Below are 15,241 nucleotides of genomic sequence, written 5' to 3'. Positions count from 1 at the left end.
GAGTGCCCTGGAGAAAATGCGGTAGAGTCCTGAGAAGACAGTGGGATGGAGGACTTCATGTGTGTCATCTGTTTCCTCCTGGGACTTCACTCTCTTTCTAAAGGTCACTTGGGGGTGGGAACTGGTGTAGCAACATTGGATAGGGTAGTGGCATGTATGACTGAGACCTAAATGACAAGGCACAAAACGTGGGAAGATCTGTGGGGAGAGTCTCTGGATAGGAAATGCAAAGGCAGTGAGATGGGTAGGAGCTTGCTATGTTCAAGCAAGGAAAAGAGGGCCATGTGGCTGGAACATGATAGTAAAGGAGAAGGGAAAGATGACGTCAGGGAAGAGGCCAAATCATGTGGGGCATTGCAGGTTCAGGGAAGGATCTGAGATTCTTAGTGTAGTGGGAAGTCTTTGGAGGGTTATGACCAGAGAAGTAATAGGATTTGATTCTTGTTTTTAAAAGACCAGTTTGAGTATTTTGTGGATAATAGGTGGGCTGTCACCATACATGGAAGGTTAATTAGAAGGCTAATATAATAGTTCAGGTGAGAGATAATGATAGTTTAGACTAAGTGGTAGCTATGGAGATGTAGAGAGTGAAGGGATTAGGACTATATTTTGGAGGAGCTGACGGGACTTGCTGATGAGTGGATGTGGAGGGTGAAGTTTTAAAATACCTGTGAGAAATGTCAAGTAACTAGTTGAATATTCACACCTGGAGCCATAATCAGAGATAAAATTAAGAGTCTTCAGCCAGAAGACTTGAAGAAGAGATGGCAAAGAATGTAGATAGAGCAGCAACCATGAGCTTTGCAAGATACAAGCCAGTGATGACTTGATCAAAAGCAGTTTTGGTGAAAAGTTTGAGTGTGTTGAGAAAATGTGAGGTGAAGTAGGAAAAACAAATGTACACAACTCTGTCAGTAAGTTTACAAAAAGAGAGGCAGGGAAATAGGGCCAAAGGTGAAGAGAACTTTTGTAAGATGAAAGATCCTATAGCATATTTGTGTGCTGATGAGAATGATCCAACAGAAAGAAAGAAATTGATAGAGATGTATGACTAATTTCCAGAATAAAGTTCTTGAGAAGGTGGGACCTGATTCAGAGCGTAAGTAGAGAGGTCCTCTGACAGGAGGATGGATGCATCTTCATCTGAAGCAAGACGGAAGGCAGAGATTATGGGCTCAATGGAAGGTGTGTTAGGGGATTTGGTTGGAGAAAGTTGAGGGCTAAATTGTGGCGGTTGCTAGTTTCTCATTGACCTATGAGGCAAGATCTTCAATGAGAACAGTTACAGGGTAATATTGGAATTTTGAAATGAGAAGATAAGATTTAAAATAGCCCAGAATTAGAAAGCCAGTCTTATAGGGAAATGCAGGAGGGAATTACTGAATCATTTTAAATAAACGCACCAGTGTTTTTCTGCTCTTGGACAAGAAAAGAGGGGTTCTCTTTCCACCTTCAGAGGGAGTTAGAGTTACTCTCTCTGTAGCAAGTGATGAAAAGATTGAGTTTATGTTGACCAACTAGCAGATAGTCAAACATTTTGTGAATTCCTGGCAGTTTATCCACTTAATGTTTTTTACGGTCAGGATCAGTAAATAACTTAGAGCTTTGACTTTATCCAAGAAAGAACTGTTTTTCAAACTGTTGGAGGACAAACTTATTTTGCATGAGTCATTATTTCACAGTTCTTTGCTGTAAGAGAGTTGATGTTTAAAGTTGGTGGATATTCTGGAGCCTACTTGAATAGTTACATCATCTAATGTGGGTAACATAACTGGCAAATATTTGTTCACTGATAACTGTGTGCCTACATCCAATATTATGGTCTAGTTGGAAAAACATAATTGTAAATATTAAATAATAGTTACCACAGAATTTGCGTATGAGTTACTGGAGTTAAGGAGTGCTTCAAAGAGAAGGAGATAGATGAGAGGTAGAAAGGAAGGGATAGCATAAACCAGCAGTTCTCAAAGTCCTGCCTAGTGACACTGGGGGTCTCTACGACCATTTTAGAGATCTGCAAGGTCAAAACTATATTCATAATAGTACTAAGAGGTTATTTGTCTTTATTTTCATTCTCCCACAAGGGTACAGTGGAGTTTTCTGGGGGTCACATGATATGTGGTAAGATAGATTGAATGCAGAAGTACGTATGAGTATCCAGCCATCTTTTATTGAGCCAGAAATAGATTTGCAAAAATATTAAAATACCATTCTTTTCACTATTTGGGGGAATTTAGCTATTTTTCATGAAGATACATTATCCATATTAACATATAATAGATTTTTAAATTGTTATTTTTAATGAATAAGTAAATAAAGTTTATCAGTTTTAATATGATACACTAAATACCAATAGGTATAACTCACCTAAACAAAAGCTCCTTGGGGATTCTCAGTAAAATGTAAAGGATAATGGGGTCTGAAAACAAAAATGATCAAGAATTGAGTGTTACAGCCACATACTATAATGCAAATTTTTAAAAGGAAAGTTGTGACAGGGCGTTTCATTAGCTTCAGATATTGAAGTTAATGTCAGTTCTGTGAATGACAGTAGTATATTGCATATTGATAAAGTTAGACACAAAGTATTTTGAAGTCATTTTGTGCTTTAGGATCTAAAATACTGTGTGAAATAATTATCATGAAGGTGGTTTTCCCAGGGCGAGGCCTATCCAGATGTGTTGACACCTGCAACTTCCCCAAATGGGGAAAACTCGGCTGGATAAAATTTGTGGTAGTGGAGGACTGTGTTCATACTTTCCCTTGGAAAAAAGAAAGTAAAAGAAAAAAAAAATACTGCATAAAAAGGAGAAAAAAAATGGTCTCTGTTAGTCTGTGAATTAGCAAAACTCACCTCTTTCTCCAGGCTTCCCAGGTGGCACTAGAGGTAAAGAACCGGTCTGCCAATGTAGGTCCGTAAGAGAATTGGGTTTAAACCCTGGGTCGGGAAGATCCCCTGGAGAAGGGCATGGCAACCCACTCCATTATTCTTGCCCAGAAAATCCCGTAGACAGAGGAACCTGGTAGGCTGCAGTCTAGGGTTGCAGAGAGTTGGGTACAACTGAGCATGCTTGCACACAACTGACAGGCACGCACAACCTCTTTCCCCAACCACTTTGCTGCCATCTAGATTGAGAACCATTGGCATGAGCAAAGGTGCAGAAGTGGGAATGAATACTGTGGGGTCTACTCAGAGTAAAAATTTGCATTAGAAGTAGTAGGAAATGAAATAGGCAGAGTAAGATCAGACCATTATGAAATCGTGAGATAGGCAGTAGGTAGTCATTGAAGGTTCTTAAGCAGAGCCCTAGCATGTGGGACTAGTTTGAGAAGCTCAGAGGAACAGTGGTTGGCAGCTGGGTGAGAGTCTACCAAGAGCAGGTGGTCTTGAGAACAGAAAACCAGGAAAGAAGGCATCACGTGTCTTTTTAAAGCCTTTCGGTGGTTGTAACTGTTAACTCTTGTCTGAAGGGGATAGCAGAATAGTATTGTCCTCAAAGAAAATGGATAAACACTGAACTTAAGGTTTTGAATAGAAAAATGGAATTATCAGTGAATTGCCCTGAGTTTTTTCAGTTTTCTAAAAGCAGTGAGATTTATTCTTGAGAAAAAAGTGGTGTAAAGTCTGATTTTCAGTTATTTGTCAGTCAGCACACTGCTGAGAACATCCTTTCATTAAAGAAAACGTTTACTCTGGTGCCCTCTTCTGGATGTTGTGTCAGTTCAGTTCAGTACAGTCGCTCAGTTGTGTCCGACTCTTTGCAATGTTGTGTGATTCCCTAAATAATTCTACTGGTGGTCACTTAGTGAAGGCTGAATTGCCAGTTAAATACAGAAATCCCGTTACAGGGGAAAAAAGGGAATAAAGGTAAAATGCAAAAATAAACGAAACCAAGTTGAAGAATATACAAACAAATATTTTCCCAATTTTTTATTTTGAAAATTTCTAACCTACAGAAAAGTGCAGGGAACAACCATATATCTTTTATGTAGGTTCATCAGTTGTTAACATTTTGTAATAATTCCTCTCTCTCTCTCCACACACACACAACATATGCCTGTGCACTCATGTCAGAATGACGTTTAAAGTGAACAGTAATTCACTATCATGAATATAGCTCCTATTTAAATTTTTCAGATTTCAAAAATACCTTTTATAGCTGTTTGTTCTTTTATTATTTGCTTTTAAAATTGGGTCAAAGTTAATCTAATTTAATCTATCCCTGTTTTTGTTTTTCATGACATAAAACTTTTATGAGTACCAAAATTGAATCAATTTAAAAACTCCCAACAAACAAAAGTCTGGGGCAGGATGACTTCAGTAGTGAATTCTACCAAAAATTTAGAGAAGAGTTAACATCTATCCTTCTGACACTATTCTAAAAAATTGTAGAGAAAGGAACATTTTTTTAACTCATTCCGTGAGGACACCATCTCCCCGATACCAAAACCAGACAAAATATCACAAAAAAGAAAATTATAGGCCAGTATTGCTGATGATATAAATGCAGAAATCCTCAGCAAAATCATTATCAAACCAAATCCAACAATACATTAAAAGGATCATACACCATGATCAAATGGGACTTACCCCAGGGATGCAAGGATTTTTCAGTATCTACAAGTCAGTCAATGTGATATATCACATTAACAACTTGAAGAATAAAAATCATATGATCATCTCAATAGATGCAGAAAAAGGTTTTGATAAAATTCAGCATCCATTTATGATAAAAACACTCTCTAGAAAGTGGGCATAGAGGGAGCATACCTCAACATAATAAAGGCCATATATGACATACCCACAAATAACATTATATTCAGTGGTGAAAATCTGAAAGCAGTTCCTCTAAGATTAGGAACAAGACAAGAATGCCCACTCTTGCCACTTTTGTACCACCTGCAGCAGTCAGAGAGTGAAACGAAACAGCAGCCCAAATTAGAAAAGAAGCAAAACTGTCTCTGTTCGCAGATGGCATGATATTCTTCATAGTAAGCCCTAAAGATGATACTAGAAAACTACAAGAGCTCATATTGATGAATGTGGTAAAGCTGAAGGATACAAAATCCATATGCAGAAATCGGTTGCTTTTCCACAGACTAACAATGAAGGCTCAGAAAGGAAAATTAAGAAAACAATGCCATTTACCATTGCATCAAAAAGAAAAAACCTAGGGATGAAGCTACCTACAGATATACAGGACCCATATTGGAAAACTATAAGACAGGGAGGAAAGAAGTTGAAGACAAACACGTGAAACATATGATATATCGACCATGTTCTTGGATTTAATATTGTTCAAATGACCATATCACTCAAGGCAATCTGTAGATTCAGTGCAATCCCTAGCAAAATACTAATGGCATTTTTCACAAAACTAGAACAAATAATTTAAAAATTTGTATGGAAACACAGAAGACCCCCAATAGCCAAACCGATCTTGAGAAAGAATAATGAAGCTGGAGGAATCACACTTCCTGATTTCAGACTGTACCATAATTACTACAAAGGTATAGTAATGAATACTGGCACAAAAACAGGCAGGTAGATGAATAGAACAGAGTGGAGAGCCCAGAGGTAAACCCATGGCCTTATGTTTAATCTGTAACAAAGGAGGCAAGAATATACAATGGAGAAAAGATAGTCTCTTCAGTAAGTGTGCTGGGAAACCTGAACAGCTACACATAAAAGATGGAAACACCATAATCAAAAGTAAACCCCAAATGGACTGAAAACCTAAACGTAAGAACATTTCCTAAAGGAAAAAACAGGCAGAACACTCTAACATAAATCATAGTATTATCTTTTCGGATCCATCTCTAGAGCAATGGAATTAAAAACAAAAGTAAACGATTGGGACCTAATTAAACTTAAAAGCTTTTGCACAGCAAAGGGAAACCATACACAAAATGAAAAGACAGCTTATAGGATGGGGGAAAATATTTGCAAACAATGTGACTGACAAGGAATTAATTTCCAAAAATAAATAAACAGCTCAAACAGCTTAATATGGAAAAACAAAAAAACAGCTCAATCAAAACATAGGCAGAAGACATAAATAAGCATTTCTCCAAAGAAGACATATAGAAGACATATAGATACAGGCACATGTAAAGATACTCAGTATTACTAATTATTAGGAAAACACAAATCAAAACTATGATGAAGGATCACCTCACACCAGTCAGACTGAGCATAATCAAAAAGTCTACAATAATAATAAATAATATAAATAAATATACAATAATAATAAATGCTAGAGAGGATGCAGAGATAAAGGAACCTCCCTACCCTGTTGGTGGGAAATGTATCAATAAACTGCTTCAATTAGAATGGAGAACAGGCACTTTTCAAACTGCTGCATTACACTGGTCTTTAGGGCGAGTGAGTCTGCATGTGAGCCCTTTAAGAGAGATATCTCAGTTCTCTACAGCCCTTTGGTCCAGGGTCTAAGCCAGAACCTTCTGGGGGTTCATCTGTTCCACTGCAGGTCCCAAGGCTTGCGGGACCCGATGGCGGGCACGAACCCCTCCCTGCTCAGGGAGGAGCTCTGCGCGTTTGACATGCCTCCTGGCCATGGGTCGCTGCTCTGCTGGTGGGGTTTTAGTGAGCCCACTCCTCGGCTCTCCTGCGTGTCCCAGGGTGGCCCTCTTATCATTCGTCGTGAAGGCGCTGGTCACGGAGTCTTCAGGTCTTTTCTAGAAGGAAATGTTCTGAACGTTGGTTTGGTGTGGGAGGTGAGTTCCAGATCTTCCCACACCGCCATCTGGGACCACCCCTGGCCTGTACGTTTCTTTTTTCTCCTTATCTTACTTATCTGACTGTGGTGTCAGGGTAATGCTGGGCTCATAAAATGAGTTTGGGAGGTTCCCTCCTCCTCAGTTTTTTAGAAGAGTTTGAAAAGGATTGGCATTGATTGCTTTAATGTTTGATAGAACTCCCCAGCGAGACCATCTGGGCCCAGGCTTTTCTTTGTGGAGGGGCTTTGGGGTACCAGTTCAGTCTCCTTACTTGTTATTGGTCTGTTCAGATTTTCTGTTCCTTCATCACTCAAGTGTTGGTAGGGACATTATCTTCTATTGATGTTGACATCACTCTCCCCTCATACTTTCTTTTTTGTAAATATTTACTTATTTATCTGGCTGTGCCAGGCCTTAGTTGTGGCGTGGGCTCTTTTGTCTTCCATGTGGCTTGTGGGATCCTTCAGTTGCAGCATGCAGGATTTTTTTTTCTTAGTTACGGCATGCGGGATCTAGTTCCCTGACCAGGGAGTTCAGAGTCTTATCCACTGGGACCACCAGGGAAGTCCCTCCCCCTCATACTTTCTTATCTAGATACTGCAGTTGTCTTCTGACTTTCGCTCTGCCTCTTCTTGAGCCAGCCCCATTTGATTCTTTCTTCAAGAATACTGCTAGAATGCTCTTCAAAAAAATACATATATGGCCATGCTACTCCCTGCCAAAGGTTTTCCAATATTTCCCCATTCCTTATTATTTTGGCAATAATGGGCTTTTTCCTTCAGTTCTAACATGGTAACCGTGGGCCCTCATGAATTTGGCCTGAACTCACAGGTCAGCCAAAAGCTCTGTTAAGGGTATTCTAGCCCTACAGTATTCTAGCTGATCCCAAGGCTGAAGCATTTGAGTCTGTGACTCTTGGGTCACTTCATTCACAAAACACATATTGTGCCTCCAATGTGCCTAGCACTGTCCTGAGCCATTTATATAAGCGCTCTTCAAAACTGCTGGTTTCATCTTATAGATGCAGAAATGGAGGTTCAGAAAGTCAAACAGGAGTTACATGACTGGCAAGTGGCAGAGCCAGATTTGACCCAGGTGATGCTTCAGGCTCTGTGGTTACTGTGTCCATAATCATTACCTACTTTAAAAATCCTTTCCTTGCTTGCGGCAATCCAACATGTGACTTTTGCTTATAGCAAAATTTTAAAAATGACAAACCTAAAAATTGTCACAACATGGAAATATGGCAGTTTATATACTTCTGTTTGTCACTGTGTTCTCCACTGATTGCAGTACTTCATACTTTATATAACAAGTGAGTTACTACTGTGTCAGTTCACAGTTGCATTCATTGGCATTTCCATATGGGCATGATACCCCAACATTTTTCTAGATTCCATGTAACCTACAGATTTGATCATTTTTAAAAACTGTTAATATCATTTAAATAGAACCAAGGAACAATAGAATTTATTAATTCCTCTGAAATAGAAAGCTTTACTCAAAGTATTTTCCTGAAATGACTGAAATCTGCCCTTTAGGAAAAATATTCAGAGCCTATTTAAAAAGTGTACATTTAAAACCAAGCTATTACAGAAAGTTTAAAATGAATGTAACGACACAGGATGGCGTCTGAACTCAGTTTTTCAGTGACATTACCTATCTTGCAGGGTGATCATGTGGAAACAACTACTGAGCAGAAATACAAAGGATGAAAGTAGAAAGCAACAGCACACAATGAAAACAAGATACAATGAAGACTAAAACCCTGGGGTCAGCCAGATGAGTTCCCTGGTACACCTTGAATTGCAGAATGATTGCAATTGCCTTATCTCCTCACTTGAGAAACAGAACATAATAACTGTGTTGCAAAGTGTCCCTGACAAATAGTAGCTGGTGAATAAATCTTTATTTTCATTCCCAACAATTTTAACATAGGAGGATAGTTTTTATGTTTTTCTATATCATGATCGAGTCATAGGAACAGGATCAATTAAGTTTATCTGTTGCTGTCTGGGGACAGTAGTAGTGTTTATATGCAAATTTATGACATGTCAAACCACATAAGGAAGGTTTTTAAAAAAGATGTAATTTTCAGTTAATTTTTTTTAAAGAAAAATTTCTTAAAACCCTATTCTTCATTTTGTCGAAAAAGCACTTGATGTTGATAGTGGGAGAGGCTATGCAATATGTAGGATCAGAAGTGTATGGGTAATCCATGAATCTTCTGCTCGATTTTGTTGTGAACCTAAAACTACCCTGAAAAATAAAGTATACAGCTTACCTTGCCTTTAGGTTACTTTCCTTATGGGTTACATAGGTGGGTGGAGAACTTGAGCAAGTCAGTCAATTTGTTGTTGCTTAGGTGTTATGTCTGACCCCATAGACTGCAGCAGGCCAAGCTTCCCCGTCTTTCACTGTCTGCTGGAGTTTGCTCATATTCACATCCATTGAATCTGTGATGTTATCTAACCATAGCATAAGTCATATATTGAGGCAAATGGAAGCCAGGTTTCTTACTGTCCAGAAAAGGAGTTACAAATATGGAAAGAGGGAAGTCTTGAATGAATCTGGGTAGTGGTAGACTGAAATTGAAAACTGGTATAAACTTATGGTTTTTGTGTGTGTGTATTTTGCATATGTATGCGTAAAACTTGGAGAAGGCAATGGCACCCCACTCCAGTACTCTTGACTGGAAAATCCCATGGACGGAGGAGCCTGGTGGGCTACAGTCCATGGGGTCACAAAGAGTCGGAGACGACGGAGTGACTTCACTTGCACTTTTCACTTTAATGCATTGGAGAAGGAAATGGCACCCCACTCCAGTGTTCGTGCCTGGAAAATCCCATGTATGGAGGAGCCTGGTGGGCTACAGTCCATGGGGTCGCTGAGTTGGAGACAACTGAGCGACTTCACTTTCACTTTTCACTTTCATGCATTGGAGAAGAAAATGGCAACCCACTCCAGTATTCTTGCCTGGAGAATCCCAGGGATGGCGGAGCCTGGTGGGCTGCCATCTATGGGGTCGCCCAGAGTCGGACACGACTGAAGCGACTTAGTAGTAGTAGTAGTATGCATAAAACTATATATATATATTCTAGCTTTATCTACCAAGAGGGCGTGGGAGCAGTGACACCCCAGAGCAATGAGCATACCTAGCACTGTTTTTTAACGGTGGAGTTAGGGCTCTTTGGAAAATTGCTGATCCCAAGGCTGAAGCAAACACACAAGATGGGTCTGAAAGTATAGAAGTGGTCAAAGAATGATGGTTGGCTTGTCAGTCCAGAGAGAAGCTAAGCTCTGAGAGGCTCCCAATAGCTAAATGTGACAATTTGAGTAAATCTGTGATGACAATAATGAATTCTATCTCACTGAATAGGAATCCACAAACCTATTTTGATATGTGAGTAATAAATGAAAGAAGAGAAAGGTCTTCCTTATAGCAAAATGCCCATTAATAAATAGATGGGGCTTCCCTGGTGGCTCAGCCAATAAAGAATCTGCGTGCAAAGCAGGAGACCTGGGATCAGTCCCTGGGTTGGGAAGATCCCCTGGAGAAGGGATAGGCTATTACCCACTCCAGTATTCTTGCCTGGGAAATCCTATGGACAGAGGAGCTTGGTGGGGTACAGTCCATGAGGTCGTACAGAGTTGGACACAACACATACACACACAATACAGGTGTGCAGGAACCAGAAAGTCAGTGTTTGGCAACCAACCAAAGTAATAATTCAGATAAGACAGCTAAGAGCAGAGAGCTAAAGTTGGATAAATAGCAATGTATTTATGTAGTCTCAAAGTATCACCTCTACAAAATAATATAAAGGTAGATATTAATTATAAAGGGCAAGAAGCACCGTGGTGAAGCCTATCAGATCATCCAGTTTACATCAACAGCAAGGAGACAGACTAACCTTGTATGCCTCCGGATATGAGGCAGTGAAAAGAACACGGCCTGCATCACCTCTTGAGATACTCCTGTCACAGAGGCTCACTCTGAACCGAAGCATGCGGAAGCACTGAATGGAAACGGAATTACTTTTATAAAACAATAAATTAAGGTGTGAAGGTCAAGGAAGAAGGAATAGTTCTGGATTGACTGAGACTCAAGAAACGTAACTAAGAACAAAGCTGATCTTGGTTTGGATCCTTTTGTTATAGAGGATATAACTAGACCGCTGGCAAAACCTGAGTGGGTGAGGCTTTTGAGAGTGAATGGTATATGGGAGTGCTTTGTGGTATTCTTAGGACTCTAAGAATGGAATTATTCCAAAATAAATAAAAGTAACAACCTTTGTTCAAAAACTTTTATTTACTATAAAGACAAAACACCAAAATAGGTACAAATACTATAAAATTGGTTCAATGGGGTAAAAATTTTAATTAAAATATCTTTGATATATTTAAAATAACAAAGAATACATTTAAGCCAAATTTTCTTAACCCAGAGATTCTTTTTTTGTAACATTTGCTTACACAGTAAGGTGCTAATAGAAGTTAGCCCTTAAGCCCTGGAAGTCTTAGGAATCATAGTCATACAGCAAATATAATTTCATTGTGAAAGTGAACTTTGGTAGAAGAAAAATCTATAGGACACCTGAGGTAGTAGAAACTGGGATAAACAGCAGTAGACGTTATTTACAACTTGAGTACCAAATAACATTAAGAACACAAAAATAATTACACGTTACAATTTTCAGTCCAGCTTTGATCCAAAGAAAATAAGAATATTACATCACATTTGCATTGAAAACAAAACAAAAAAACAAAACACCACAATTACCAGCAAGCTGAGGGAACTGCAAACAAACTCAAACAATGGATTTTGACATCTAGAGGCAGTTTGAGTTTGAAATGTGGTGGGCATGGTGGTCTACAAAGTAATACTGATTAGCTGAGGTTCCTCAGTTTATACAGTTTACATCTCTGTCAGACACAGTATTAATCTGACCAATGACCTTCCAGTACATAAAATGGCAAGAGTGCATCCTTTAAAGCTTGCACACGAGAGACTTGGAAACTATCTGATTAGAACTGTGAAAATTCTAAAGTAGTCAAAAAAAAAAGAAACACATTTAGAGCTACCAAACTTCACATTTCAGTACTATTTTTAACTCTTCAAATATTGCCAATCTTCCAACCAAAGGAATGTAAAATTTCACTAAGAAACACATTCATTTATATAAAAAAAAACTGCCCTGTAAACTTACCTTGTAACTTATTTTACTTCCAATTTGTGTTGTACATTTAAAATGTACTCTCTATATAGCTTATTTAGTTTATCCTGAGTCTTTGACAATAACCAATTCTATTTAACTCTGCAACAATTCAACTGGCTTCTGAAGAGTTAAAACTTAACATCTCAAAAAGTTGTATTAAATACTTAAATCAGTACTTGATTTAAAAAACTCACAGAAAAAGGGTAAAGGAGCTGCCATTTTCCTTCAGGATTCCATGCATCTGAATTCAGTTCAGATAAAAAACATTAGAGAACTGCAAAATCCAACGAATTAGTACGTAAATGAAATTTCAATGTCACTTTTCTTTCTGAAAATATTTTCCAAGTTTGAAGCAAATTTATTGTTTGGAAACACTTGTTTGTAGTTGCATAATTTAATTAATTTTTCTTTAGGTATCTCTCAGCCAGGCCTACTGTAAAGAGATGATACATGGTGGAAGGAAAATAGCAGTTAACATTATCAGTGGTGATGATGGATGATGGATTATTACATACAGAAATGGTGTGAAGTTTCCTACTAAAGAAACATAAAATTCAAATACATTTCAAGGTCATCTTGATCTTGGTTGTGAGCTGCATCACAGAGAACATTTTATTTTCACTTAATTTATATTTAACCTGCACGAGAAGAGCAGTGACTGACTCAATGAAGGTAGTATTTTATCATATTCCAATTTTAAAAACAAAGTTTTTAAATCTGTATTTTAAAAAACTCTTGCAACAGCAGGATATTTAATAAACTCTAGTTCACATCTAGTTCTACCTTTTGTGTGTGTGGTTTGAAAAGGTCACCTTTCCCTGAATATTAAACAGAAATGAAGGTGAAATGAAAGTATAGAACCGTAATTTCCAAAAACGAAATGAATGGGCCAACAGTAAAATGCACAATGAACCACAATTGCCCAGGCATTAAAAAAAAAAAAAAACAAGTCAATTGTGGGTCATAAAGAAGTTGTCAACTTTTCAAAAATATATTTATTTACTGCTACTTATAGCATATTCTGACCTAAAAGAGGCAGATACTGACTGTTATAGCCAGTGACCAAAAAAAAAGAACAGAACTGCAGAACCCCCTACTTGTGATCACGATATGAAATGGAAGAATAACTGAAACATTAAAACAGATCCTGAGCCCCTCAGCTGCTAATATTGCTGAAAAAGTGCTCCAAAAAATTAAGCTCTGTTAATTAGTCATGCAGACTTCACTGCTTTCCTGTTTACTAAGGGCCAGTTCTTTGAAAGGCACGGTTTACAGTTTCTGCACAAATTGTGGACTTTTGCATACTAAGCTTAGGTACAAATCATGATTTGTCAATCACATACTTAGGTAAGGGTTCCCCACTGATCTTGTTCATAGTTGTTCAGTGGCCTGAAGGCCAGAAGATCATCGAAGTGGTTCCCCACAAAAGTTCTTTTCTCTTGTTGAGCATCCTGTCTCTGTAACAGTTTATTTGTATAACTGGCTACCACGTAGTACGGAAGACTGGATGCTTCAGTAGCTCTCTCGATGGAGGTCTGTCCTGAGGTTGAAGTTCTAAACAACGAAGAGCCACATCTCGTAAACCAGGAGACAAATGTGAAGGAATGGATGGAGCGGTAGTTGCACTGGCAATCTGTAAGAGAAAACACTAGTGTTAAAGCGCTCCAGAACTAGAGCTTTTGATACAGAAGTACTCGTGCATATATTTCAATACTTGTGCATCCTATACAGAGGAATTAAAACAGAAGTGGGTGGACTTTTTCCCAACAAGGTGCCTATGGTAAAACTCATGAATCTGACCAAATACTTCCTGATGAGATGGGAGCTGCAGTCCTCTTTATGGTCTCAAATGAACAAGGCCAAGGTGCATCAAAATGATTAGGCAGGTATTCACTCTAATCAATTCTGCTTTCCTCATATTCTCCAAAATGGTTTGTCCTCTTTGCTTCACTGCACATTTTCTGTGTTTTTTTTTTTTTTTTTTTTAGCACAGAGAGCTTATTCAGAGTAAGACTAAATCTGGCCAGTCAATTGACTATATCAGAAACACAACTGCACTGATTTTTTCTCCCCAGGTGACTGAGGAAATTTTCCAAGCATGGGGAGACCTGAAGAATGGGGAGGAATGAGGTTACAGCAGGTGAGAGGTGCTGGGGATCAGCTCGGAGGACTTACACTAGCCACTCAGCAACAGAAGCGATTGTGGTTTAAGTGCTTTACTCAGGCCAGGGGTAATTCTGAATAATTCATGTCAGTAGGTGGTGTTATTACACCCATAAACAAGGAAACAGAGGGCAGACAGAATAATTTTCCTATTCACATGGCTATTAAAGGATGGAACCAGGTCTGTACAACTCCAAAGCCCAAGCTTTTAAACAAGCACAGGTCTAACTCAAACGCTAAAAACTCAATCATTACATTACTCTCTGGTGGAAACAGAGAAAGTTAATATAAGAGTTGTCAGAAAGGTAGACCAGTCTTGGCCTCTGCCTCAGGTATGAACTTTTTAAATATGGAAAATAATACGTTTACAAATTGTAACAGTACAATACATAAAGAGCTTCCTGTATTTTAATTTAAAAGTTTGATGTGTGTGTGTATGTAGGTACATATTTCACCCAGGAGCAATGATTCAGTATCTGCTAATTCAGTGTTCACAGTGACTTTATAAAGCATGAGAACTGACTGTTGAGGCTGCCAACATTCACTGCACCATATCAACTCCTAGATACACATACACTTATTGAAGATATGCTTTCATGTTAGATTGATAGTGAAGAATCCATGAAAATCTGCCTGTTGCCAACTTTAGCAGAAGTCATTTTTATCTCACGATTACCTTAAATATCAAAGCAAGATGATTGGAGTGTTTCTCTGCATTCCAAGGTGGTTTAGCACAAGCCATTTCTATAATAGCACAGCCAACACTCCATACATCACAGCTCCGACCATACTGCTGGCCTCTGAGGACCTAAAATAAAGCAGAGTTAACTTGGAATTATGACTCACTAGAAAAAGAGAAAGCCATTCTTTCTTTATGGGTTCTAGTTTTTCTACTTCAGAGAAAAATGGGGGTACAAAGAGCAGTTCCACAGACTTAATATGCTTAATTCCCCATGTGGCACAAATATGTTTTGGAGAACTGTGAGCTTCTGAAGCAGAGTCATGTCAGAATTTCAAAGCTGCCTCAGTACACTTAGTAAACTCAAGAGGACAACTAGTAATCCCTGTGTATGAACATGAAGAGCTCTGAACACAACGGAAGAGACCGGGTTCAGAAC

General features: G+C 38.5%; 1 protein-coding gene and 1 pseudogene across 1 annotated transcript in view; one reads left to right on the top strand and one right to left on the bottom strand.

Annotated features, from left to right (window-relative positions):
- The first annotated feature begins 2,620 nt into the window (after positions 1 to 2,620).
- Positions 2,621 to 2,766, top strand: LOC120879710 (annotated as a pseudogene).
- An 8,267-nt stretch (positions 2,767 to 11,033) lies between these two features.
- MAP3K1 (mitogen-activated protein kinase kinase kinase 1) overlaps positions 11,034 to 15,241 on the bottom strand; it is a 71,850-nt gene continuing 67,642 nt past the window's right edge. The window contains exons 19-20 of the mRNA XM_040262551.1: positions 14,800 to 14,931; positions 11,034 to 13,593 (exon numbers count right to left, since the gene is read on the bottom strand). Of these exons, the coding sequence (XP_040118485.1) occupies positions 13,444 to 13,593; positions 14,800 to 14,931 (282 nt within the window). The 3' untranslated portion in view covers positions 11,034 to 13,443. The remainder of the gene's footprint in view (positions 13,594 to 14,799; positions 14,932 to 15,241) is intronic.

This window comes from Oryx dammah, unplaced genomic scaffold (assembly GCF_014754425.2).
Source record: "Oryx dammah isolate SB20612 unplaced genomic scaffold, SCBI_Odam_1.1 HiC_scaffold_20, whole genome shotgun sequence".
Classification (NCBI taxonomy): Eukaryota; Metazoa; Chordata; class Mammalia; order Artiodactyla; family Bovidae; genus Oryx; species Oryx dammah.
The sequence above is the reverse complement of the archived record's forward strand: the minus strand, read 5'-3'. Positions and strand labels throughout refer to the sequence as shown.